The sequence below is a fragment of the Aspergillus melleus genome (genome assembly GCF_016097325.1).
Source record: "Aspergillus melleus strain CBS 546.65 chromosome Unknown contig2, whole genome shotgun sequence".
Lineage (NCBI taxonomy): Eukaryota > Fungi > Ascomycota > Eurotiomycetes > Eurotiales > Aspergillaceae > Aspergillus > Aspergillus melleus.
In genome coordinates this window covers 2398206-2423373 of record NW_025763371.1, presented here as the reverse complement: position 1 = coordinate 2423373, position 25168 = coordinate 2398206, and the positions used below count along the sequence as shown (strand labels likewise).

The 25168-nt window shown below is 51.7% G+C and overlaps 8 protein-coding genes and 3 non-coding genes across 11 annotated transcripts; 7 read left to right on the top strand and 4 right to left on the bottom strand.

The window, feature by feature from the left end:
* Positions 1 to 1416: 1416 nt before the first annotated feature.
* LDX57_003635 lies at positions 1417 to 1531 on the bottom strand. The gene has a single exon. It is a non-coding gene; the product is annotated as a tRNA-Leu (tRNA).
* A 1358-nt stretch (positions 1532 to 2889) lies between these two features.
* LDX57_003634 lies at positions 2890 to 3004 on the top strand. Its single transcript has one exon. It is a non-coding gene; the product is annotated as a tRNA-Leu (tRNA).
* Positions 3005 to 4646: 1642 nt separating this feature from the next.
* LDX57_003633 lies at positions 4647 to 4759 on the top strand. The gene has a single exon. It is a non-coding gene; the product is annotated as a tRNA-Leu (tRNA).
* Positions 4760 to 5521: 762 nt separating this feature from the next.
* Positions 5522 to 6799, top strand: cbfA (putative CBF/NF-Y family transcription factor; the record flags this gene model as incomplete). The annotated part of the gene is made up of 3 exons (XM_046085289.1): positions 5522 to 5683; positions 5832 to 5965; positions 6166 to 6799. The coding sequence occupies 3 exons, from the start codon at positions 5522 to 5524 to the stop codon at positions 6797 to 6799; spliced, it is 930 nt and encodes a 309-aa protein (XP_045941252.1).
* A 672-nt stretch (positions 6800 to 7471) lies between these two features.
* LDX57_003631 (putative SIR2 family histone deacetylase (Hst4)) lies at positions 7472 to 9249 on the bottom strand (the record flags this gene model as incomplete). The annotated part of the gene is made up of 2 exons (XM_046085288.1): positions 7472 to 8868; positions 8943 to 9249. 2 exons carry the CDS (start codon positions 9247 to 9249, stop codon positions 7472 to 7474), a joined length of 1704 nt encoding a protein of 567 aa, XP_045941251.1.
* Positions 9250 to 11052: 1803 nt separating this feature from the next.
* sin4 (mediator of RNA polymerase II transcription subunit 16) lies at positions 11053 to 14253 on the top strand (the record flags this gene model as incomplete). Its single annotated transcript, XM_046085287.1, has 9 exons — positions 11053 to 11195; positions 11257 to 11602; positions 11655 to 12371; positions 12424 to 12643; positions 12694 to 12813; positions 12861 to 12971; positions 13022 to 13288; positions 13347 to 13478; positions 13544 to 14253. 9 exons carry the CDS (start codon positions 11053 to 11055, stop codon positions 14251 to 14253), a joined length of 2766 nt encoding a protein of 921 aa, XP_045941250.1.
* A 569-nt stretch (positions 14254 to 14822) lies between these two features.
* On the bottom strand, positions 14823 to 15704 carry rpl35 (60S ribosomal protein uL29; the record flags this gene model as incomplete). Its single annotated transcript, XM_046085286.1, has 4 exons — positions 14823 to 14828; positions 14941 to 15166; positions 15484 to 15623; positions 15702 to 15704. 4 exons carry the CDS (start codon positions 15702 to 15704, stop codon positions 14823 to 14825), a joined length of 375 nt encoding a protein of 124 aa, XP_045941249.1.
* A 363-nt stretch (positions 15705 to 16067) lies between these two features.
* GOS1 (putative vesicle transport v-SNARE protein Gos1) lies at positions 16068 to 16924 on the top strand (the record flags this gene model as incomplete). Its single annotated transcript, XM_046085285.1, has 3 exons — positions 16068 to 16133; positions 16236 to 16349; positions 16421 to 16924. 3 exons carry the CDS (start codon positions 16068 to 16070, stop codon positions 16922 to 16924), a joined length of 684 nt encoding a protein of 227 aa, XP_045941248.1.
* Positions 16925 to 17221: 297 nt separating this feature from the next.
* ATP10 (mitochondrial ATPase complex subunit ATP10) lies at positions 17222 to 18409 on the bottom strand (the record flags this gene model as incomplete). The annotated part of the gene is made up of 2 exons (XM_046085284.1): positions 17222 to 17918; positions 17994 to 18409. The coding sequence occupies 2 exons, from the start codon at positions 18407 to 18409 to the stop codon at positions 17222 to 17224; spliced, it is 1113 nt and encodes a 370-aa protein (XP_045941247.1).
* A 373-nt stretch (positions 18410 to 18782) lies between these two features.
* Positions 18783 to 21134, top strand: LDX57_003626 (DNA-directed DNA polymerase IV; the record flags this gene model as incomplete). The annotated part of the gene is made up of 4 exons (XM_046085283.1): positions 18783 to 19251; positions 19308 to 19486; positions 19542 to 19913; positions 19962 to 21134. The coding sequence occupies 4 exons, from the start codon at positions 18783 to 18785 to the stop codon at positions 21132 to 21134; spliced, it is 2193 nt and encodes a 730-aa protein (XP_045941246.1).
* A 1293-nt stretch (positions 21135 to 22427) lies between these two features.
* On the top strand, positions 22428 to 24987 carry LDX57_003625 (uncharacterized protein; the record flags this gene model as incomplete). Its single annotated transcript, XM_046085282.1, has 6 exons — positions 22428 to 22977; positions 23128 to 23651; positions 23708 to 23819; positions 23890 to 24257; positions 24312 to 24701; positions 24754 to 24987. 6 exons carry the CDS (start codon positions 22428 to 22430, stop codon positions 24985 to 24987), a joined length of 2178 nt encoding a protein of 725 aa, XP_045941245.1.
* Between the last annotated feature and the right edge of the window lie 181 nt (positions 24988 to 25168).

The following is a 25168-nucleotide window of genomic DNA, read 5'->3' as shown; positions in this document are numbered from 1 at the left end:
GCTGGAGCCATCTAAGTCACATCAGTCACAGAATTGGCGGTTCCACTAGTGCTTACATTGGTTGTACTGCACTCGGACCCTTATGAGAAATGCGCCAGGTCTAAACTACGGGGTCAGCGCCTGAGTGTATGGGTTTCCATTAGAAGCGAGAGACGCCTTCTTGTTTCCGCCCAAACCTCAGCGTGTGCGTCTACTCGTGCTTTTTCTTGCAGGGATTCACATATAAGATGCCATTCAGTCCTCCAACCCTTCCCTCACATTGCAGCCCTTAGAATCTCCCATCAAGGATCCATACGCGAGGGTGAGTTTGTACAGTTAACTGGCTAGGCCTTTCTAATAGAACCATTTCTAGAGGAATTGTATTTCATGTCTGTTATTTTAGTCGATGGCACCTGTTAAAACACGGACTTCCTAATAAACTCCCGGACTATCATTGGAGTTATCTACGGCTTTGAAGCTTGGAAGATTTTAGAAAGAACAAGAATACAGGCGAATGAAGGGTTTGCTATTCTTATGAGTCGTTTTTTATTTTATAGCCTTTTGCAATCTCACGTTACTTAAATCGCCTTTGGACATAGAGGATATGAAGTTTCTTAGGTCCTTAGGACTCACACAGGGCCTGACGAGTAGTGGAGTCTAAATATGGTTGTTATCAGATTAAAACATTATCGTTATTATCTTCATCATAACTATGATACATATCATTCTCCATGTCCTCTTAACTAGCTCTCCCATTTTGCATAGCAAGATGACGTCCATCAGGTCTGGCAACCAGGTGGCACATCCGAACCTGGCAATTTCATCTAGAATGCACACGACCCTCACGTTCGTGGGCAGGCAGAATGTTCACTTGGGTTCTCGTGCAGGCCGCATGGAAACAACAAGACGATAGAATCAGTGTTCTTGGAGAGATTCAGCGATAAGGTGGAGCAGACAGCAGATAAAGCTGTTATTCTACTCGGAGCCGCCATGTGTTTTCTTGTACATGGAGAGCTTTGGCTTGTGTGGAACCTATCCATTGAAGGAGCTCTGATGACGATGGGAGTTGTTGGGCTTGTGTTTGTCCTTGAATATTAAGGTGACCAAAGGCATGTACTTGCCATTGCCCATCACCCTTATACTATCCTACACGTGATATTCACTTGCTTGTATACATGGAGAACTAATCGACTGCGTACCACTTTGGCTGTGGCATTTACTACAAAAGCAACCTCCTCCTGTGCTCCCTATATTGAATTTGCTATGGATAGATAGGTTATGCTCCTACTCCGTAGACACCAATGTAGTCCAAAGGAAACAATCCAATCAAATCACCTCCATCCACTCCGAACACCCACCCACGAACCCACAGGAACCGGGGGAAAAAAATACCACCCTACTTTACCTGACGCAGGAAGTGGGAAAAGCAAAAAGAACTGACAAGAGTGGGATTCGAACCCACGCCATCGTGAGATGAGTAGGAAACTCAAGTTGAGTTGTCAGTTAAGGTAGCACCTTAACCTACCGCCTTGGACCGCTCGGCCATCTTGCCCGGTTGATGTAAATGGGTCAATTATTTGGCATTATATTGAAGAAAGTGAGTGGGTGAGATTTATGCGCCGTAGGCTTGAGTTTGGAGGGGTGGAGGGGTCTGAGTTTGGTGGGGATTGGGTTCTGTTTGGTGTTGTACAAAGGTTCTATTCCTGTGCTCTAGGCGCTGGTCTGGTGGGTTATTAGGGTTAAGCCTGCTTGGGCTGTTGTCGGTTGTGCTGTGTGGGTTGGTCATTCGGTTATATATTGTTGGCTACCTATAGATTGATGGATAAGGACGAACTGCAACTGCATACAATTAAACACACAACCCCAACTTCAGGAGAACTATCGCGAAGCCAGAGTAAAGGACGTTGTCAAACTACAGACGAAAAGGGTTCTCATTGGTGCAGTATACTAGGAATGGCTACAGAGGGGAAACATAGCACAATGCCTGGTAACTTGTGTATCGAGCACCCAAGTCACGAGAATGATCGATAAAATCAAACTTAATATCTGGTTCCACGTAAGCCCAGCGTGCCAAATTGTACATCATGTGAATGTAATTTAATTGTGTATCTCCATATTGGAACCGGAACGCTTTCGCTGATAGGTACAGGCCAAACCAACAGCCACAATGGGAGGCAACATCTGAGATATGGTGCCCCCTTCGCCCGTAAGAACTTTTCATTTCTCCTTACCCTCAACCCCCCAGCTTTTTCTAACTCAATTGGATTTGTTTCGTTCCACACCATCCTCATCCTTCTCCATGTTGCGCCCTGCACCAGATCTGGCAATCAACCGTCATGATCTGTACTACACACAACCACCATGTACGATCATTTGCCCCAAGAACTCACAGTATGCATGTTCAACCATGATTACGTAGATACTCTGACACGACGTGACCTGCTAGCATAGAGAGTAACCCCGAACAAATTTCATACCACATACCTAATATATTGCTTCGAAGCCACGCATATGGTAGTGCCCTAACGTACATCGTGGAACTACCCCCCTCACATACCAGAGACCATACAGTATTGCTCGTATAGCTTCAGACGCCAGGGCATACTTAGATACTACATCGGTGTCTCCCCAAGAAAGAAAACGTCTATGCCCGAACCATGTACCTACGGTCCTACGGTCCTAGAAAATGCCACGAACGACCGCATCTAGGCGCAGAAAAATGCATTATTGCCGACTGAATTACGAAATTGAAAATGAGCTCAGTCTTTAGGAAAGCGTAAATGAAAGCAGATCGATTTGTAGACTAGTATAGGCGATTTCCGTACATACTTCATTGTCTTAGCCGGATGCTAGGGCTATTTGTAGAAAGAGGCTTATGATGTCAAAGATATCACCCTTTCTTCAACAACCGGCAAGATGGCCGAGCGGTCCAAGGCGGTAGGTTAAGGTGTTACCTTAACTGACAACTCAACTTGAGTTTCCTACTCATCTCACGATGGCGTGGGTTCGAATCCCACTCTTGTCATTTCTTTTTGCTTTTTCTTCTTCCTGTCTTTCATTTTAAAATCGCCCGGGAGAAGGAGACAGAGACCATTTTTGTGACTCGGATTTGCGTGTTCGTGGGATGTGGCCCCCTTGTTTAACTTTACTATGAGGAGAAGGTTATAGATATCTACGCATAGCTTTCCTTATAACTATCCACTTCCACTCGCCATCTCTGATCCATCAAAACTTTGCCAACTCCAGGAGAGTGACACGGGAGTATGCATGCTACGGCTGTATCGTCTGAAGCTTGCCCTCCGCGAAGCACCTTATCCATCCACACCGCAAATCACCAACCTATATACGCACCTAGGACGTACTTAAGAATACGAGCCTACGTAGCTACGTAACAACACCCACGCACGACTGTCCACTGAAGCCCTTAACTCCTGGTTCGTAGTCACTGTATGGCAACACGGACAGCTCGTCGCCATATATAGCCCATTCCCTGTTCCATCTGCATGCATGTATGGAAAACCGAGAAGGGGATTCATGCGCCTTTGAAGAGTCACCAATATCCGAAATACATTGACCAAGGAAGCCTGCAGAGAGTTGGATCTAGACCATGTTATTCAAAATCTTTGACGTCGATGCCTATTACTCTAGATATTCAAGTCGTGAATTGTTGGAGCAAATCTGGCACACGTTCGATCATGGCGAGCATTTGTCCTGACGCCGGGCTAGTTGCAATGGATCGCAGGTTGAATGGTCCGTGTCGAATGAGAATACTTACCTCCACAGCAACAATCAAGTTCCCCAGGTAGCATAGGGATCAGAATCTCGCACTCGAATTCACGAGCTCCCCTGGTCAGACACCCGACGAGGATATTGCTGTTACTCGAGCCGAGACATGATACCACCGAGTCTAGGCAGCCACGGCGAGCTATTCAAGGAAGATGGCTAGGTTGTTGGTAGTCCTTGTCGTGGGGCTACCATTCCTCGCCTGTGTCCCTGTACTATGTGTTCAGATCACTGGGACATTCGCGGGTGACGGGTGTAGATACAAATTCTTGCTCGCTGCGGGTTTCCCAGGCCTGTCGCTAGCAGGGCGAATCGTGCGTGCCGGACTTGTGGCCTGTTAGAACGACTCGGCTGGGGTCGATGTTCAGTCGAGACATGCTTTGGACTGATGGTCTAAGGAGACGACAACTTCCTGCACTCGCTCTTCCACCGTCGGCCGAGGTACAAGCGTGTAGTTGAAGGCAGAGATGCAGCCCTGGCGAGTCAGGTTAACTTTGGCCGGTCAATGAAGTCTGGATAGGTGCCGCATTGCCAGCTGCCGCCATGTACAAAGAAGGGTGTGAGGGTTCCGATATGTGCTTCCAGAAGTGAAGATGCTAAGTGCAGCTTTCTCCATTGTTATAGTAGGCCCGCCGAGAAGTTGATCGGAATTCAAGGTCGATTGGAGCTGTTCTGCTCTGGTCTATTGTTCGTTCGTTGATGTCTCGCCCGAGGAGAATCAGATTGTGGACGCGTAATCTGCTTTAGATGGAGATTTAGTGTTAGTAGACATGGCCAGTCAGTGACTGGGCGCAGTGCCAAAATCTAGAGGTAACCCGCCTGCACCTCACTTTCTTTTAGCTTAGCTTCATAGAGCACTAAAATAAGCACTTTCTCCATCAATTGGCAAGATGGCCGAGCGGTCCAAGGCGGTAGGTTAAGGTATACCTTAATTCACAACTCAACTGAGTTTCCTACTCATCTCACGATGGCGTGGGTTCGAATCCCACTCTTGTCATCTCTTTTTGCATTTCTTTTTGCTCGTACGGAGTTAACATGGACTGTTGTTGCTGTCTTTCCATGCGCTCCATCCTCATTTTAGAGAGCGCGCTTGGCCTTCTCTGACATTTCTTTTTCTCTAAATTTTATATCTGTAATTCCACCGAGTCATAGGAATATGGATATGTAGCTATGCTAATTACTACAAATCTCTATATTATCGAGAAACAAGCGCCTCCATAGTAATCATAATTGTAGAACAATCCAGCCAGCATTAAACTGAGCATCATCCTAAAATCCAAGAAACTCAGCTCCGGCCATTGTCTGCACGATCGATAAAACCGCTCTTATCAGGCGCCGAATCGCCACCGCAGCCCGTCGCGCTCCCGCCATCGCGTCGCGTTTTCGAAAAAAAGAATTCCACCTTCATAATCTGTGCCTGGATTCTGACCTTCACCTAACGCTATGTTATCTGACTGAACATAATATTTAATTTCTTCGCTTGACTGGATATATTGAGTTAGTTTGGTTTGGTCATTCTTTCTTTTCATCCTTTGACCTAGTAACTGCTGGCTTCATAGTCGCCTTGCGTTGCTTCTCACCTACCTATCTCTCTGCACGCTTACTCCGACAATTGACTCTCCGTCTCTCTTCGACCCTCCTGACCTCAGCAGTACATAGGTGCACTGTACACAATTGAACACTGTCCACGGCATCATCAAACAAACCACCCACCCACCAACTCACGGCAGTCAGCGCTCAAAGCAAAGCAAAAAGAAACATGCCTCGAAAATCCACCTCCAGCACACCAGGCGACCTGGAAGAAACGCAGACACAGATACACACGCAATCCCCCGACCTGCCTGATCAGTCGCCATCCCAGCCCGTTTCGCAATCAGTACAAGCGACGGAGCAGCAGTTGAAGGCGAGGGCGAGTATTGATGTATGTTACCCCTCTCCTCCCTCTCTTCTTTTCAATTCGAAACTCTTGTTTCTTTTTGTGTCAGAACCTGGATATTGAAACTTGGACCTTGGAAGATACGGTGATTGTAATTGTGATCGTGACTAACGAAAATAATCGTGTACAATAGGACTATCTCCTTCCTCGCTCGCTAACCCTCCGTCTTGCTAAATCCGTCTTGCCCCCGAATACCTCCCTCCAGAAGGATGCGGTGTTGGCGATCCAAAAGGCCGCGACGGTGTTTGTTTCATATTTGTCGTCGCAGTATGCTCCCCGCCCCCTCCTCTCCTCCTTTCCCTTCTACTCCGACTTCGCCTTCTATCTTCTGCAACCGGTGAAAGAACTGTCTTTCGCGTTGCTTCGTTGCTATATCCTTACCCTACCCTATCCACTTATAACACAAAAACACATAGCATACGTGCACACAGAAGTACACCGCTAACACATACGTCTAAAAACAACAGCGCCAACGAAGCAACACTCAAACGCACCCTCTCCCCCGCAGACGTATTTTCCGCGCTCTCAGAACTAGAACTCGAGGGGTTCCGACCTCGATTGGAGAAAGAGCTTGATGCGTTTACGGACCTGAAGGCTGGGAAGAGGAAGAGTAAGGGAGGGAATACCAACACGAGTAACAGCACTAATAATACCGGTGCTGCTGCTACTGCTGCTGCCGATGTCGATGTCGGGATCGGTAAGGATGACGCGACTAGCATTGTCGAGGGTGGGGAGAAAGATGCAGCGAAGGAAGGGTTAGGTGCGAGTGTCGCGAGGGGCGCGAAGAGGGTGAAGAGAGATGTGAATGGGAGTGGGGTCCATGGGGATGACGAGGACGACGACGGAGATGAGACACAGGATGAGCCCGAGAAGGTAGATGAGAATGAGACGGAGGTTGAGGAGGAAGACGACGAAGAAGAGGAGGACGAAGATGAGGATGAGGTACCAGAGGAAGAGGATCCGGATCGCGTGGAAGATCTAGATCGAGACTCGAGAGCTAAACGGACGATGGATCCCGATGCGGCGGGCGATGATGATACGGAAAGTGAGGATGAGAATGGGCCGGGGTCGCAGTTGCGAGGGGACCTGGGACTCGGATAGGCTGTCATATTATTTATCTGTTAGGTTAATTGTTCAGTGAGTTGGTGTTATATATCCCATACAAGGGAAAGTAAAAGTGAAGTCAATTGTATGATACGAGACGTAAGAATTAACATTGATATTGATTGACCTTCCACCATCTGACCAGTGCATGGCATCCATAATCCATAAAAATAAACAAGGTAATCATTCGTTCCATTGTGTCCCTTGAATATCATCAATGCAAATAAGATAAGATAGAGACAAGCGAAAAGACCCCACCGACGCCGGATTTGCTCAGAAACGCCCAATCAACGACCGCGCAATGCATCAATCACTACATGATCACGGTGTCCCATCAAGTTGTACAACGAAAAAACCACGAGAAATGCAGGTCTCGGACGCATTCATAGGGATTGGAATCCCTGGTCACGCATCAAAGGACAGAAAAAAGGGCTCAATATCCGAAAGATAAAGATAAGACAACCCTTGTCAAAAAAACCAAACGCCAAAGCCAAAGCAAGATAGTCTATCATGGTATCTTGACACCCAAACAGACAAACATCAAATGACAGGCTCCGAGCGACCACGTCGCGATCTCAGAGAAAGAAAGGTAAAAGTGAAAAAGAAAAACACAAACACATAAGTAGAAAGATAGACTAATGATGACATAAAGTAAGAGCCGTGATTAACTCATGCGGTCGGTTGGTTCAGCAACTCACTCATTCCGTTAGGTACCGATTTGGGTGAGATCGTGTCTGGTTGACGCCAGCGACTACTACTGCGCGTCGGCGTGGTCTCCCCCTTCTGTTGACTCAGATGAGGGAACATCGGTCCATTATTGCGCGCGGCACCAGGAGGAAGTGGATGCATCGGTTTCGAATCGTCCTTTTCCAGCTTGATGGACTTGTCTTCGGCGCCGACCTTGGGCGCTTTGGTGACTTTGCTGAAGTTGGTGATTTTGGTATTCTTGGCCGGCGCGTCTTTCTTGGTCGTGCGTTTCCGAGGGGCAGCGGCGGGCTTCTTCTTCGCGGCCGCTTTCTTGGGCGCAGCGGCCTTGGTCCCTTTAAGGACGTCCTCCAATTTGGGTCCGCGACTGGCGGGATTGGCACGCGTGTTCTGGGCGTGTTGGGTTTTCTTGACATCCTCGTCCTGGCTGGAGGACGGCGTGAGGAAGCCAGTCGACGTCTTCTGTCTCTTTCTCGGCGTCGAGACCACGATCGACACCTCTGATCCCTTCTTCACGCGCTCGACCTCGGACGAGTTGCATTCGTCAAAGATTTCCTCCGAGTGGTCATCCCACCGTTTTAGAGCGGCCAGCTGGGCCACTTTTTCGCAGTCGCCCGTCACCACGAGGTCCCAACAATCCTCAAATTCTTTCCCCACGGGGGGCTCGTTGTTGATCCACATGGCCATTCCGTTGCGGCGACTGCGGATCACATGACAGAGACTTTTCACGAGACGGCGCACCCCCGGGATCTTCAGGCTGGTCCCCACCACGATCAGCGCGTCCGGGCGGGAGCGGATGTCGGCATTCATGACAGACGTGATGGCTTCCTCGTCGGGGTTGTGCTCGTTGTAGAGCACGATGCGGGGTCGCATCTTGCCGATTCCATGGCTGCGCTGTCCGGTCTCCATGCGGAACTGGTTGTTTCTGGAGCACTCGGGACATTCGGGCGCATCGGGTCGGTCGAACATGACGCGATCGAAATCGCCCAGGTGTCGACACTTCTGGCACACCATTTTGTCGAGACTGCCGTGCAGCTGGATCGTGCGCGGCCACGGCGCTTTAACGTTCAGGGGAATCTGCGTGGCCAAGGGGGGCATGGATGTTTCGATGCCGTCGATGTTTTGCGTATACAGGCGAGTCAAGCGACCCTCCTGACCGAGACGAGCCAGCATGTGGTGGAAAGCGGTGGGCGAAGTCTTCTCCGCCTCCTCGGACAGCGACCGCACCATATCCTGGAAGGAAGCGGTCAGGTTTTCATCCTGGTAGACGGCAGCATCGAAAAGTAGTTTGCCGGACGCCTTTAGATTGTGCTTTTTCTGCAAGGATTTAAATAGGCCATCGGTGGACCGAAAGTCGGGAACTATAGAGTTAAAAAAAAATGATTAGAGGGAATTTGCTTGGAAGGAGAAACATGTCCAGGGACAAGGAACATACTGCCTGCAGAAGTGGAGATGCCAGCGCCGGCGATGACGACGATTTTGCGGTGACGACGAATGGTTTTGGTGAGCAGATCGATCTGGGCCTGTTGTTGGGCGTCCGAGCCGAGGCGGAGATCGAGACGCTGCGTGCGCCGCTCTTTGGGCGCCGCCGTCCGTCGCTTCTTCCGGGCGGGCGGCAGCTCTGCTTGGCGGCTCTCGTCCGCGTCCTGCGACGGGGGAGGCGAGGGATAGAACCCGGGCGGTGGTGAGGGCGACGCAGGCGCAGAGCTCAGCTCCGACACATCTGAGAAATCATCCTCCATGGCGAGTGTGGAAGAGTCGTTGTCGTCAGAGAGGGAGGACGGAAGAGGAAGAAGGAGAGAGTGTGTTGGCGTGGCAGCGATGGGGAGGAGAAAAAGGGGAGAGAAAGACCCGTAGAAAAAGAGCCTTCACAAAGAGGTGAATACCACACCCGAACAGACAATCATGGGCGTTCAATTGGGGAATGGAAAGGCAGACAACGAGCGAATTTATTAATTCCGGTCGATTGAAAAGTCGGAATTGTCTCGCTCCCAACCGGTAATTTCCCACGTCGAAACTCCGTGATCGTGGGGGAACGAGAAGGGAAAAGAGGAGGAAGAGGGAGGAGGACGAGGGGAAGGGAGAAAGAAGAAAAGGGCGCGGACGGGCAGGTCGAAACCGAGAAAAAAAAGAAAGTGATGAGGTCAAGGCGGAGGAAGTTCGAGAGGGATAACTAGAAAAGACCGCAAGAAGTCTGGTTCTCTCTCGCTTGCAGCCGTTGTGCTCTGTTTATTTTGACCCACGGCAATTCTCCGGACCAGAAGGAGATTCAGTCCGGCGATCGAGAGAGAGCGAGCGAGGAGAGCAGATTAACTACGAGGGCAACGGGGGTTGGTATGTTGGTTGGGAATGCTGTCAAGAGAGAGCCATCATGGGGTAAGAGTGTAGAGAGCAGAGGGTAGAGTGCAGAGTGTGGACTGAAGACTGAAGACTGAAGACTACGGTTATGGAGCATATCTAATATCATCGAGCGCCAAAAGAAGAAGCAAGGACGGAGGGAATAAGCGAAAGCATCATCGTTAGTTCAACCAGAGTCAAAGAATGGGCAGTCATATCAATCACCGCAATCAAGATGCCACCGTCTCGGCATCAGATGATGGTTCTTCCAAAACAACAACAATAACCCACCGTCCTGCTAGTTTCAATCGGGTTTAACACCGTCCGGTCTGATTGGCCGGCAGCTCGCATTGAGCTGTTGGCTTTAATTTGACGAGGACAGAATGCTGGGACTCTGGTGCACACTGTGTACTGTGTAGAGCTCCCCCTCTTCGTCCCTCTGGCTCGCCCCCACGACCTGCATGCTGATCTATCAGCCTGGGACCGGTTTTCATCGACATGCACATATTCCCGCAGGCTCGAGCACTGTCCCGTCGGTCTTCAAACTGGTCTGGTCTGGTGTTCTCGACTTCCGATCCACTCGGCTTGATGCGGGCTCACGTCGCCCGGCGTAGGGTTTCCGCAAACGTCGCAACCGTGACTTGAAGGCGAGTAATCCACCTGGAAGATCCGTGTGGACGGAGTAGACTGGAGTTACTCCGTACTTTCTTTGTCTCCGTCCCGGTCATCTTCTGGTTCCCGTTGGATCGTGCTGGACTTGGACCCCATCCCTGTACAGAGTGTCTTTCATTAAGTTGGTTCGATCGTATTCAAGTCAGCATAGTCTCAGTTAAGTCATCGCAAGAGTAGTGGTACTGTAATTAGTTGCCGTGCCTGTCCATCTTAGAGGGCAGTTCGTGAAGAAGAGCGGTCATTGGACGGACGCGTTGGCCGGGATACGGCGCGCACATGACCTCACGTGACGCTGAGTCAGCCCGGGCTCTAGGATCGGCTGTGATGGGATTGGAGAGGTGATAGTGATACTTACTACACTACTTACTTGTCGGAACAATGAATGACTATATGATCTAGCTGATACCTCTGTACATTGTCGCTTACTGAATCTCCCTTTGTTGCCCGCGGGCTCTTTGTTGGCAAGGGCTGGGCACAACCGCGGTGCCGTAGATTGATTGTTGATTATTGGATTAATTATTTAGTCTTCATCTATCATGCCGATGATGATGGATGACGGCATCAACGTCGATGATTTGTTTGGCGAACCCGCCTCGCTGGAGCTGGGTCTGCCGTCCAACACCTCTACCAAAGGTCTTGCGCAGCGGTTGGATGAGTTGCGACTCTCGGGTTGCTGCCAGTAAGTTGACCCTACAACTCCATCCCCATGTTTGAAGGGCGGAGGCCAACTACGTTCGCAGGAAAATCGCCTGGTCTCGACAGGGATGTATCGCATATATCACCCATGACACTTTAGGAGTGAACCTCCGTCATTTGGAGTGTCGCCCGTCCGATGGCAAGTGGATCTTGAGTGAGGACACCCCCTTGAGCCCGGTGACCGAGGCTCACGATCGTCATCCACTCGTCCACCTGTCTTGGAATGAGGTCGGGTCGGAATTGGCTGTGGCCGACTCGTCGGGCCGTGTGTCCATCTATAACATCGCTATTGCTCTCAATAATCTCGCCGGACAGCGTCATGCGCACTTTGACACCGATGACGATGGCGGCCAGATTGTGGGCATGATGTGGCTAAACATCCAGCGCTCGGTGAGTCTCGCCGTCACTGCTGATCCGATTAATGACGCTGATATTTGACTAGGTCCACGCTTTCAACCAAGCGGCCAAGGTCCAAGGTCGATGGGCGTACTCCCCGTTTCGACGCCGTCCCATCGGCCCGCTCCACCCGGCCGGTAAGGCGGCGTTGGTTTGCGTCACCAAATCGGGGATGATTCGACTTTTGTATCAGAACCCCGACGGTAAATGGGCGGAGATCGCGGCAGAACTGAAGAGCACAGCCTACTCGGACCGGTCGTTAACCCACGCGGCCATCGGGGCTGTCCAGGGTGGGATCGTAATCGCGACTCACTCTGCCTGCCAGAAGCTCTGCTTCTACCGGGCCCAGATCAACTGGACTCCCGCGCAATGGGATCCGAGCCAGCTCAAGCACCCCCCGAACCCGAGCCAATACCCCGTTCCCAATTTCCGCTTCATGCACGCCAAAGTCGAAACGTCCTGCTGCTTGCCCTCCTTGAATCGGGACGAGGGACAAGATCCTAATGGCGTCCCCCAGACCACAAACTCTTTGTACTGTCTTACGCACCTGGACATCATTATGGCGGCTCATGACAGCCCTTCCGGCATGACGACGAATCCGTGGATCGTTGCGGTGTTTTCAATTCCTCCTCATGCCGTTCCAAATCACTCGCAACAACTCCCTGCCGGCGTTATCGTCCGATGGCAGCTTGAATCGGCGCCACAAGTATTGCACCCTAAACTCGACGAAGTTGCCTCGAAGAAGAACAGCGTCCAGATGAAAGTATGAAGAACCACAATATGGACTTGATAATTTGGTACTGACCTCGGACTAGCCAAAAACGGTCGTCCGTCGACTGGAGGATATTCCATGCGATAAATACGTGATATCAATTGACCAGACGGAATTCGGGAATGTGCTGGCCATCACCTACGATGACAGTACGATCACCTTCTACGACCCCAAGACAATGGTCATCCTCAACGGAAACGATGATGCGAATACAGTGACTAGTTTGGCTCAGGCTGGTTTTAACTACCCTCCAGACACGCCAGGTTTGTTCTCCTGATCTGTCTGATTGAAGCAGCACTGACGACATTCGCAGGGCTATACATTGGCTTCTCTCCTAGCGGTTGCATTGCTATGATGCTTGACAATGACGGGCAACCACAGCTCAGAGTTATGGAGCACACATATGGCGTGGAGAATGGTATTTCAGATGAGAGTATGTGCTGAATTTATCAGATCTATACATTATGCTTACTTCGTCAGGTAAATTGTCTGCAGCCATTGCCTCGCTGACGCTGGCTTTCTGCCGTGGCTGCGGGAGCGAACTCAACACGGACGATATTCTCATGATCCTCCGACGTCAAGTATCACCTGGTGGGTGGAACCTTTCCTTCACCAAGTCACTTGTTCTAATAGTTTGCCAGACGACCAAGCGACCTTTGTCAACGAAGTCTATCGCGCGTTGGCCGTTAATTGCAACTTTACCCAGGAGAACGATAAGCTCATGAGCCATCAATATCTTCCCCGTTGTCTCAGCATCCAGGCTGCTCTCGGCTTCAAGGATAAATACAAGCCCCGCAGCTTCGCGTCCAATGTCCCTTGGGCTATCCTTCAACTGCGGCACGCATCCGTTCTATATGCCTTGTTCATCCAATTCAGCAAGGGAGCTCAGAACGAAGCTCCAGATCCTGGTATGATACAATCCATTCGATCTAACTCAAGGCACTGCTAATTCTGCCCTCTGGACAGATGCCCTACGCATACTCCTAGGCAACACCAAATGGGCGCTTGACTTCCTCCACTTCGTCCTCAACGACCTCCTCGATCTCGCCGATGAATTCGAAGACATCTTCTCCGACCAGGAAGCATTTGCACAAAAGCGTATGCCTCACCCCCTCCTTAACCCATCACCGCGCACACCAACACTAACCAACTATTACTTACAGTAAAAACCACCACCTCCCTCCCCCTCATTATCCTCCTCTCCAGCATGTCACGCGCCTTCCTCCGCTTCATCTGCCGCGGCCTCCGCGGCATCTACGCCGGTTATGCCGCAGCCCCTCTCACAGGCGACGCACGGATCTACTACGCAGAAGTCTGCCAAACAATCGACGCCTCGCCCGTGCGCATCGACGTATACGAGAAATTCATCGCGGGCGTCGACTCCGCCGTGCGCCACGGCTACCATGGCGCCGGGTTCGGTGACGCCGAGCGTCCTGGCCCAGAGCGGGAATTGCTCGTTAACGCCCGTATCTCACCCGTCCTGGTCCCCGCTGTGGCGACGATCCTGCGGCAGACCGTGCCTGCGCTGAAGCCCGATATTGATCGTTTGGCGATCTATACGGCGGATTATAGTTGGTTGGGACTGGGCACGGATCGGCGCGCCGAGATGTATCGGCGGACGAGGGATGTTGATATCATTAAGAAGATTCCGGCAAGGGCGCCGTCGAGTACTGCTGGTGGTGGCGGTGGTGGGGAGAGACCGTTTGCTCCTGGTGGTGGTCCTGCGAGGAGGCGCTGTGTGCGGTGCTGTGGGATCTTGTGTGGGACGTACCCGCCGCGTCCGTATCTCTCGTTCCGGATGTTGTATAAACTGGGGTATGTGAGGTATTGTATTTGTGGTGGGGGGTGGGTTTGCGAGTTGGAGGGGAAATAGTGGGGTGGGAGGGTTGTATATACTATAAGTCTATAGGCTAGTTGGGTATGGATGATACTATATTTTGCTTTCGCCTGGGGGATCGCTTGACTGTGGAGAATAGTAGGAACTTGGGTGGTGCACACGGGTAGATGTATAGACGAGTGAAGACGGAAGGATTGGATGTCCTACGAGGTAGTACGGGACCAAGTTCCAATGCATGAGAACCTCGTGGAGATAAGACAGGAGACCCAGACAGGACCCCTGAACCAAGTTCGAGACACCCCGTGCCAGTACCCCATAATCGCAAGTTGCAGCACAGCACAGCAAAGAGCCCAAGTGAAAAGAAAAGGGAATTCATGCATCATTCACGTCAAGTAAAGCCTTCATTTATGTCGACCTTGCATCCTTTCATCTCTAGGTTACATGATCAATTTTCTCAAAAAAAGAATAAAGAAACGTATTTTTTGATGAAACCGACCCATTTCCCTCCGTAAGGTATAGATAGGTCAACCCGTCATCTTAATAAACGACGTTCCCATAACTCCATCCAGATCAGATCCACACGCAGCACGGCCCTGGGGGTTCATTTAAGCCTGAAGGGTATCAAGTATCAGCGATCATGTTTGCCATTTGCCTGTCTGCGTGGGTTTGGGGGAAAAGCGCAGTGTGGTGGCGTCTTCCCAACAAGGTTCGAATGGCTCATACCTTGATGGCGTACTTCCGCTGGGGGAAGTGGATCTGCTGCTTTCTCTTGCGCTCCGTCTGCACGGTAGACTCGTGCTTGGTAAGACGGCGACGCAGCTCACGGGTGAGCTTGGGGCGGAGGTCAAGAGGGATGTGCTTCTTGTTCTTGTAGAAGAGACGGAGCTGGGCGCGCTGGTTGGCGTTGATGACGGTCAGAACGCGAGCGATCGACTTGCGGACGTCGTGACTAAAGATGAAATATTAGTATCGGGGGGTTTCCTTTTGATTTTCGAGTCCTGGAGATTGGTGGATGGAGGTTGAGGTGAGAATTGAACGATGGAAGAGATTGCGCCGGTCGCTGGGTTTGGTTTCCTTGTATTGTCGTGGAGTCGATTTTCCCCTCTTTTCTTCCTGGAATTTCATGCCATCGTAGAATTTCGTTCCCCCACTGATTCTCCTAACCGGCGCAGATATCTCATTCCGTTCGTTCGTTCCATGTCGTTCCAATCCAATCAAACCGTCCATTCGGGTTCTGAGGTAGGGGATTCATTTTTTCAAACGCACATTCTGTGAGACTTGGACGAAGCGCCGCCAGTGATCTGCTGCACGCGGAGCTGGTTAAGCTCGGTCTTCAACTCCTCCAGCTGCTTGGAGAGGTCATCCTTGTTCTTTCCCCAGAGCTGACCAGCCTTGACCTTGGACGACTAAATGACCAAAAAAAATAAAACCGTCAGCTTCTTTTTCTCCCAGATCAAAAATTCCAGACAAACAGGGCATCATACCATGGTGGGCGGCTTCGTGTCGTATCGTACGGGTTGTCGACGTGAAGATTGAAGATGGACCGGGTCAAATTGGATGTTCGTTGTGGGACTAGGGTTAATTTTTTCTGGCGGGTGGTGCGCCGACTAAGCGGGCACGTGATGGGATCGAGAGACGGTTGTGGCTGGTGATGGGGCGCAGTTCTGCCGGTTGCGGCCGCCTTGGGGTTTCGGGCTGAGTTGGTTTCCGTCTTGGATGCTTTGATTTCCATGTGAAGTGCCGGTGACGTTGCAGTGTACATTTGACCCGCGCATTATTTTAATATCATTGTCTTCTGCTTGACTCTTCTCTTCTCTGCTTATCTGAAATCTTGTCTTTTCATACAATCCATGGCCACCTCGACTGGCACCGGGTGGGCTCAGCTCCGGCAGCAGGCCCGCTCACTGGAAACCCAGGTATGACGCTTCTGCCTAGTATCGTATCATTCATCGTGGATGACCAGATTGTCGTTTGATGATAATCCAGAACTGAATACTGATGTGATATATACAATTCAGACCGAAACCCTCTTCCACTCCTACGCCCAATATGCATCCATGACCAAACTCCCCCCGACACCATCAGAAGATGAACTCCGCGTGGAATCGCAACTGAAAGAACTCCTCGAAAAGGTACCTCCTCTCCCTCCTTATCCATATCCTTACTCCAAGACGAAAAAGAAACAAACTAACCTACTTCTTAGCGCACATCCCTAATCTCCCAACTCGCCCGCCTCCTCGACTCCGAAGCAACGCTAACCTCCTCGGCCCTAAAACAAAACAACCTCGCCCGCCACCGCGAAGTCCTCTCCGACCACCGCCGCGAGCTCTCCCGCCTCTCCGCCGCAATCACCGAGTCCCGCGACCGCGCCAACCTCCTCTCCAACGTCCGCTCCGACATCAACGCCTACCACGCTTCCAACCCCGCCGCCGCAGAGGCCGACTACATGCTCGAGGAGCGCGGCCGCATCGACAGCAGCCATAACGTCATCGACGGCGTCCTGAGCCAGGCGTATGCCATCAATGAGAACTTCGGGTTGCAGCGCGAGACCCTGGCGAGTATTAATCGGCGGATTGTCGGTGCCGCGGGCCAGGTGCCGGGTATGAATGCGTTGATGGGGAAGATTGGGTCGAAGAGGAGGAGGGATGCGTTGATTCTGGGGGCGTTTATTGGGGTTTGTTTTTTGATGTTGTTGTTTTTGAGATGAGCATGTCCTTTTTCTCTTTCTCGAAAGGGGGCTTGTTGATAAAGAGGTGGTTTCTTGATTGATTCATTGATTGATAGCCCGGGCCTTTTCGTCTTGATTGTTCATATTGGTATTGGCTGGTTCATTTGGGATGGCGTTGCATGCTGATCTTTCGACCTTCTCTTCCATTTCTATTACTATACAGGAAATGCTAATCCGATCGGCGCGCTGGCGTTTCGAAGTTGCCGATATATATTATGTATGTACATACATGTGAATGCGAAACCGAGAAATACTCATGATCCACACTTGATTCAATCACGGCTTCATAACCACTCTGGGCTTCAGACTAGCCGAGTCATCGTGACCCGTCCTAGCCTCCCACTCCTGAGCCGGCAGCTCCGATTCCATACTGATCTTCTTCTCCTGGATCAGCTTGCGCACGCCATTATTGAGCGCCTCCAGTTCCTCCGGCTCGGCCGGACCGCTGCCCGCCCAGCGAATCCGGCAGTTCTCGTCCAGCAGATAAACATACCCCACCTTACTATTCATCATGCCAATCGACTCCCTCAGCCCCTCCGTCAGGCCCTTCCGCACCATAAACCACCGCGGATGTTGCGCGGCGTCCAGCTTAGCGCGCATCCGGAACATGAACATGCGGACCAGCCACGCCTTCAGCGCGTTCTCCTCCACGTTGATATCGACCTTCTGCACGAGCGGACTTGCCGTCTGGAACGCCTCGTAGAGACCCGGGTTCTGCTCGGGGCCCGTGAAGGTCGCGACTTGCGATTCGGCCCACACGCTGGAGAACAGGTTCACAACGCTGACTTTGCCGCGGAGGAGCGCGCTCGTGTCTTGGGGTTCTTTGGGCGAGGCGAGCGTGATGCCGCTGAGGTTGGGGAAGTAGAGGGCCTTGTCGCGCTTGAAGAGCCGTGTGTTGGATCGGAATGTCTTGCCCTCGTGGTGGCGCATGTTCGACCATTCGCGGAAGTAGGGTTTGGCGACTTGTCGGGTTCTAGGGTGAGGTTACGATGGTCAGCTTAGTGTTTTGGCGGAGGGATAGAGATGGGAGACGAGGGGAGGGCAGTACAGTTCTTTCCGTCGCTCAAGATGTCGGTCATAGTTCACGAAATCATCTCGTCGCTGTCGCATGCTGCGCGAGTCAATACCCGAGTTCTGGCCCTCTTCCGGCGGGATGATGGTCCCAATGGGTCGGTCTAGGGTCGGCGGCGTGAAGTCTTCATCGCCGGGTTCGGGGGCGGAAGGAGAGGAGGGGGGAGCGTTCTGTTTGAATTGAACCTTTTCGGGGCTTGGGGGTTTGGTGGTTGAGGGTTTGCTCGCATCGTTGCCGTTGCTGTTGCTGGCATAGTATCGAAGAGCAGGTCTTGGGCGAGCGGCGGCGACGGCATTGCGAAGTTGGAATCGACAGCTGAGGCAGCGACTGGAGCCTCCTCGGAGGAGGGCAGCCTCTGGATGGGAGGACAGGAAAACAGAAGGCCTCCACATTCTTCAATTTTATTTCTGGTCAATGCCGGAGAGAGAGTAACACAGAGAGAAGATGAACTTCCAAATGAAGCTGCCGATGATCCATCGAATTTCCACGGCGCTAAGCCCAACCAGGAAGTCTAATGGAGACGAAAGTCCCGTGACCTGGCGGCATTTTCGTGGTTTCCTCCAACGCGTTGCCTGGTCAGCGTGTCAGCCATGGAATTTTCCCCTGTGGATTGGCTGGGTTGCAGCGATTTGGAATCTATCGGCGATATCCGCGGGGAATAAAAGAAGCCGTCGCCTGCTACCTAGCAAACAGAGATCGTATCGCCCAATCCATGGCTCACATGCCGGGAAGGAGTGAACCTGGAGAATTCCCTCACCAACCGCCATGATGAACAAGATGGCAGATAAAAGGGCCTTCTTCCAGCGTCTCGATCAGCTGGATTGCCTCTCGGATGAATTGGAAGATCAGGAGGCCGAGGATTTTGCTCGTGTTCTTGCTCGTTCGAGGCCAGGAAATGAGACTGAGCTTGTCTCCTTTGTTGCTTCTCACACTTTGACTTCCGCTGTGAATTCTAAATCTACGGCTCCAGCTCCGACGAGTCTAACGCGCACGCGATCCCTTTTGGGTCTTCAGCCCTCGGCACAAGAGAGTGTTGTGAGCCCAAGGCACGGGAGAAGTGATTCGGCCAGCAGTGGCGATCGAGAAGCTCCTGCAGCCAAAACATCGGATGTCGACAGACCTACGATGGAGAAGACCAAAGCCAGCATGTCATCGTCGATCGGTAAACGGAAGCGGAAGTACTCGCCCATAGTGGTTCCTGAGCAGCAGCAGATTTTCAAGGGGTTGAGCTTTTGTGAGTGATCGGTTTAATCGCCCATCTAGTACACCATGACTGATAAGTGACTTTAGTCTTCTTCCCTAATAACGACGTTTCGCCGTTCCGACGTGTACGGATCCAACGAGCGGAAGAATACGGGGCTCGGTGGGCTCGGTCCTGGGGTGATGAAGAGAATATCACTCATGTCATAGTTGACAAGGGGTTGACTTTTCAAGACGTTTTGAAACACCTGAAGCTGGAGACTTTCCCGGTGGGTCGGGACTGAGGGCCTTCCTGTTCCTATCTAGTCTACTGACTTTGTATAGTCCACTATAGCTCTCGTAAACGAGGGCTATCCCGCAGAATGCATCAATTTCCGCGAAGTTCTGAATACGACGCAGCTGCGATTTCGCGTCAAGGGGGTGCCGGTATCTCCTGTGGTCAAAGACCCAGCTCCCGCGGAGGAAGCCTCTTCACCAAGTTCTCTGCCGTTAAAGCCGGCCGCAAAAAACCAGCAGCAGGCCCCGACACCCTCTCAAATCTTTGCAATATCGAATGACCAGGTCCATGCTGGTGTCAACCCGACAGAGGAGCCTCCGGAGATCATGCGCGAAGAGACTGTTCTTGAGGCTCCTCCTCCGCGGGAACGTGATGCGTTGGACGATATGATCGAGGAGGCCAAGGCCGTAAAAGATCTGGTAAGCGACAGGAATCTTTCAATAGAGCACGAACTTACGAAGGACTAGCCTCTAGATGCCCCTGATGACGAAACTTCGATTGAAGAATCCGATTCGGAGACCTCCGAAGATTCGAGTTCCGAGAGAGCCATGCGAAAGAAAAAGGGGTCCATACAGAAGGATACCAAAACGAGGGGTGACTGGCAGCAAAACTTCGCGTGTATGCAGAAACATGATGCAAAGTCGAACGGTGAAGGACCGAATACCAGGACTATTGAGGTCCTTCAGCAGATGCTAGATTACTATACCCGAACCGATGATACTTGGCGTGTCATTGCCTATCGAAAAGCTATATCGGCTCTTCATCGACAGTCCAAGAAGGTTGTCAACCGCACTCAGGCTCGCGCGATACCTGGAATAGGAAGACGCCTGGCCGATAAGATCGAGGAGATCGTGTGCACGAACCGTCTTCGCCGTCTCGAGAACACAAACACCACGCCTGAGGATCTTATACTTCAATTGTTCCTTGGCGTCTACGGGGCTGGCGTTTCGCAGGCATCGAGATGGGTCGCCCAAGGGTACAAAACCCTAGAAGACCTCGAAACCAAAGCCTCACTGAGTCAAAACCAGCGTGTGGGTGTAGAGCACTATCATGACTTTTCTCAGCGGATCCAGCGCAGCGAGGTGAAGGCGCATGGCGAAATCGTCCGGCAGGCCGTGCAAAAGACCGACCCTGAAATGCAAGTCATCATCAGTGGCTCCTATCGACGTGGGGCGGCCAATTCGGGCGACATTGACTGCCTCATCACCAAGCCTGACGCGACAAGCGAACAGATCCGAACGATGATGATGGAAGATGTGATCCCTCAACTATTCCGAAGAGGATTCCTCCAAGTCAGTCTGGCTAGCACGTCCCGAGGGGATGGATCCAAGTGGCACGGCGCGTCCAAGTTGCCAGGCAGCCACGTCTGGCGTCGCATCGATCTTCTGTTCGTGCCGGGGTCGGAAATTGGGGCTGCATTGATCTACTTCACGGGGAATGATATTTTCAACCGAAGCATGAGGCTCCTGGCGCGAAAGAAAGGCATGCGGCTAAACCAGCGAGGACTCTATACCGATGTGCTACGTGGGCCAAAGCAGGTGAAACTCACCACGGGCGGACTCCTCGAAGGACGTGACGAGCGACGTATCTTTGAGATTTTGGGGGTTCCCTGGCGACCTCCTGAGCACCGCATATGCTGACGTGCCTGAAGGAAAGACAATCAAGTTTTCACCCGAGGGGTCTTAATTATTAGCTTTATTCCGTTCCTTTTTCTTCTGCCTTCTTCTCAAGTCTCCACGCATGTCGTTTCCTGCATTCTTCTGTGGGCCGCCTAGGTAGAGCGGGTCGGCCGATGGATGACAGATAATATCTGATCTGTAATTAGGGCTTGCAGTGGTCCCGGGGAGGGTTTGGGACTGCATTTGTTGTTCTAACTTCTAAGTTTGCAGACCGACTTCTCTACCTGCATTTGATAGCTGTAGGCTTTGCTGCAACCACCGAGAGAGAGAATGAAGTCTGTTGGTCTCGGACACGGCTGACGAGGAATGTCAGACCAGGCGGTACTTCATGCATCACGATCATGACTATCAGTGCTGTAAGGAATCAGGGAAAAAGCGGTCACTGACAACGACTTCGGTGCCGAGCTGTGATACCTGTTTTTATTTTTTATTATGTTTATTGAATTTGATTTGTTTCAATTTTTTTCATCTTGTGTTTCTGGTAGAGGGACAAGTGTAGTACAGCAGTAGAGGCAACTTGGGTCACTCACACAGTTAGTTAGCGGAGGCTGTGACTAAGAATGAGTGGATGGAGGAATGGATGCTTCAGCTTCCAGACAGAGTAGGTGAACGATATTTCGTCGTCACTAGAATTTAAATATACAAAGAGAATGATGAAGTAGCAAAGTTCAGCTGGTCACCGATCTCATCACCGCCTTTCATGCGGTGAAGGGCATCCCAGCCCCCGTGACCTTCCGGCCTTAACGTGAGGGCGGCAACTTCCAGACCGCCCGTGCAAAAGTTGGCGTTTTGCCGCCAGTTGCAACATTATTCCCATCCATCCCACTCCCTCTCGCCCTCTGTCCTCTCTCTCTCCCATTCCTATCGCTGCCATCCTTCTGGAACACCCAATCTTCTCTATCAAGCTGATCCTTCCGGTTCTCACTGTCACTTTCGCGTTCCTTCCCGTTATCTTGTGTGGTGGTGGCCCACAAATACTCGCTGCCTTGGTGGCCACTACTATTTTGCCCGTCTATCCACTCCTCGGCTCCCTCTCCCTCCCTCCCTCTGTTGTGTGCGTCACGGTCCCTCGAAACACTCGGTGTCCTCTCGGGTTGCAATCGCGCATCTGTAAGGGAAGCTGTACTCGACCGGTATAATTCTCGAGTCTCCTGCGAATCCGACGCTATCCTGTCGAGTTCCTTGGGAACAAGGCCCTGTTTTTTTTTCTGCCACCCTTTCCTGTCGCACCTTTAGCCCTCCTTCCTTGTCACGATGGGTCGCAAACCCAACCAGCTGATCCTCGAGTTTTTCATTCGCGGTCAAAAACTCGAGGATGCCAGTAATCGCTACCAGCATACCTGCAAGGCGTGTGGCGAAAAATTCCCCAAGGGTCGCATCGACAGTTTGACCAACCATTTGGTGAAGAAGTGTCAAGCTATCCCGTTACGTGATCGACAACGCGTCCTGTTGCGACTCCATGAGCTTCCCGACCTGGCCGACGGCGACCAGAATAAAGACCCCAATCTGGCGGGGCAGAACAAAGGCAAGGGGGTGGATCTGCCATTTACCACGCGTCAAAACTTCGACGGTCTCAATGTGTTGGCCGAGGCCTCGAGGCAGGTGGGCGCATCCGATCAAGGGAAACGAGGTGCTGGCGGTGGTGGTGCTGGCGGCGGAAACAATAATGCGAATGGCCCTGCATACACTCAGTCGGTCACCGTGGGAGGCAAGACCGTTGTTGTAGATCCCGCGCTCGAAGCAGAGGGTTTCCAGGGACATCCAGCTCAATCGGAGCAGATTGACGAGGATGTAAAACCGCCAGGTTAGTTTTCTCTGTCTCTCTCTCTTTTTCTTTTCTTTTTTCTACCCACCTCACCCGTTATTCGCCGTGTTTCTCTGCCTTTGTTCGCTTTGTTTGTCGTCGACCTCTCTTCGTGTCTTTGTGGCGCGCTAATGAAAAACAATCCCACAGTGACACCTCAAGGTTCCAACGCGACGACCCTCCCTTCTCTTCCTAATACCTCCCAAGATCAACCTTCGTCCGCATCTCCCACCCTGGCCGACGCTTCGCTGACCCCCGATCCGGCTGCCAATGCTCGCCAGTCACAACTTTCGATGATCGCTGCCTCGGCCAGTGAGATGGTGCCGCAGGGGATGCCGATGGATCACGATCCTAATGTCGGGCTTCCTGATGGTCTGTCCAAGCTGGGGAACCCGTGGAATCAACAGCTTTCGACTCAGGAACAGCTTTTGTTTGATAGCCTTCAGGAGCATGATCCTTCCCTAACCGCCGCGACGCAGCGCGCTGCCACCTTCCCTCGCCCTATTGCGATGAATCCTAACTCCCAGGCGAAGGGATTTGTGAACGAATTCGGTAACTCGACTAAGCCGACGAAACCGAAAGTTCGCGGACGCTTTTCTGCGACTCGGCGTCGAGAGGTCCAGGAAGTAAGAAAGCGGGGCGCGTGTATTCGGTGTCGCATGTTGAAGAAACCGGTATGTTCAAGTGAAGGCTGCTTTTCATTTTGGAATTTTCTAACATAATTTCCCAGTGCTCTGGCGACAGTCCTTGCACCACCTGCGCCAGCGTTGAGAGCGCACGCCTGTGGAAACATCCGTGCATTCGGACGCGTATTGCGGAAGAATTCGAATTGTATAACGCAAGTAAGTGGTTGCCTTGATTTTGCCGGTTTATCTTGAGGAGAGAAGGCTAGAACTGACGACCGCCTTTTAGACCTGCACGCCACCCTTGCTTATCACGACGTGAGCAGCATCCGAAACCAACTCAAATTCGAGCATTATGCGGGACGCATCGAGGTCACACATTTTGAAGAGAGTCTGGTCTTTGTCACTTTCAGTACTCTCCAGGCCCACAAGGCGTCAGCATCGACACTTGACCCTCAGCTTCAGGGCCTTGGAGACGACTCGCAATTCCAGGGACCTCTCTCAGAACTCTTCCTCCTTGACAGCGACGCAGATGATCTTCCCGGAAAGATTGAAATGTACATTAAGAAAACCGCGTCTTACTTCTACGAACGTGAAACTTCGGAGTTCATGAGACCGACCTTGATGCTCGCGTCTGAGTTGAGTCAACAGAAGAAGGTATGTTTTGTACTGCAGAAATGGGGAAAGAGACTCGAGCCTAATGCTTTATAGGATGTACTGCTGGAGCGAGTTCTGGAGCTGTGGGTTGCAACTCACATGCTTGCCGACTCCGAGCTGCGCTGGAAAATATTTTGCAACCCTACTCTTCCACCCACATCGATGCACTCTCTAGCCCAGCCTTCGGATGACGGACGCATGCCGATCGACGAGGTTACCAACGCCGAATCCTACGGACTCTTGAGCAGTCAATTGCGGGCGGCTACCGAGAAGCGTGCCTCCCAGCTGAGCAAGTCGGTGATGAACGATCTTGAGCGACGCCTCCTTCAGCGCCAGCAGAGCGGTTGGTTCGAGACTTTCCTGGTCTCGATGATTTTGCTAAACTGCGTGGAGAGAACTTGCTGGCTGTTCCGCTCATGGGATGACGAGACTTTTGCTCAACGGGTAAGCTATCCCCCCTTTGACTTTTACTTCATGGATTCCTAACATATAGCAGTGGCCCTTGGACAAGCGCCCCCCTTACTATGCCAGTCAAGGCGATCGCTTCTCGGATATTCTGCACATGCTGCTGAAGATGCGTAGTTTGCCGCCCAAGGCCAATCCCCGACCGGATAGTGGTGTCCTGAAGGCCGTCGATGGGAGCGACGAGCACGCAGCCCGCTGGTTTGATATGATCAAAATCACCCGTAAGTCTTTTCTATACATGACTAAAACCGGTTGCAGTGACTAACTATTATCGCCATCAGCTCTCTTCCTCGAAGAACGTCAAGCTACCGTCTTCGATCCAAACGACTCTCGTTCCCTCGACCTCCACTACGGCGCCAAGCTTTTACCTCCAGCAAATGTCTACACATGAGTTAAGTAATCATTTACGGGCTACGGGGGAGATAATCTGGCTTCCCAACCCCCCA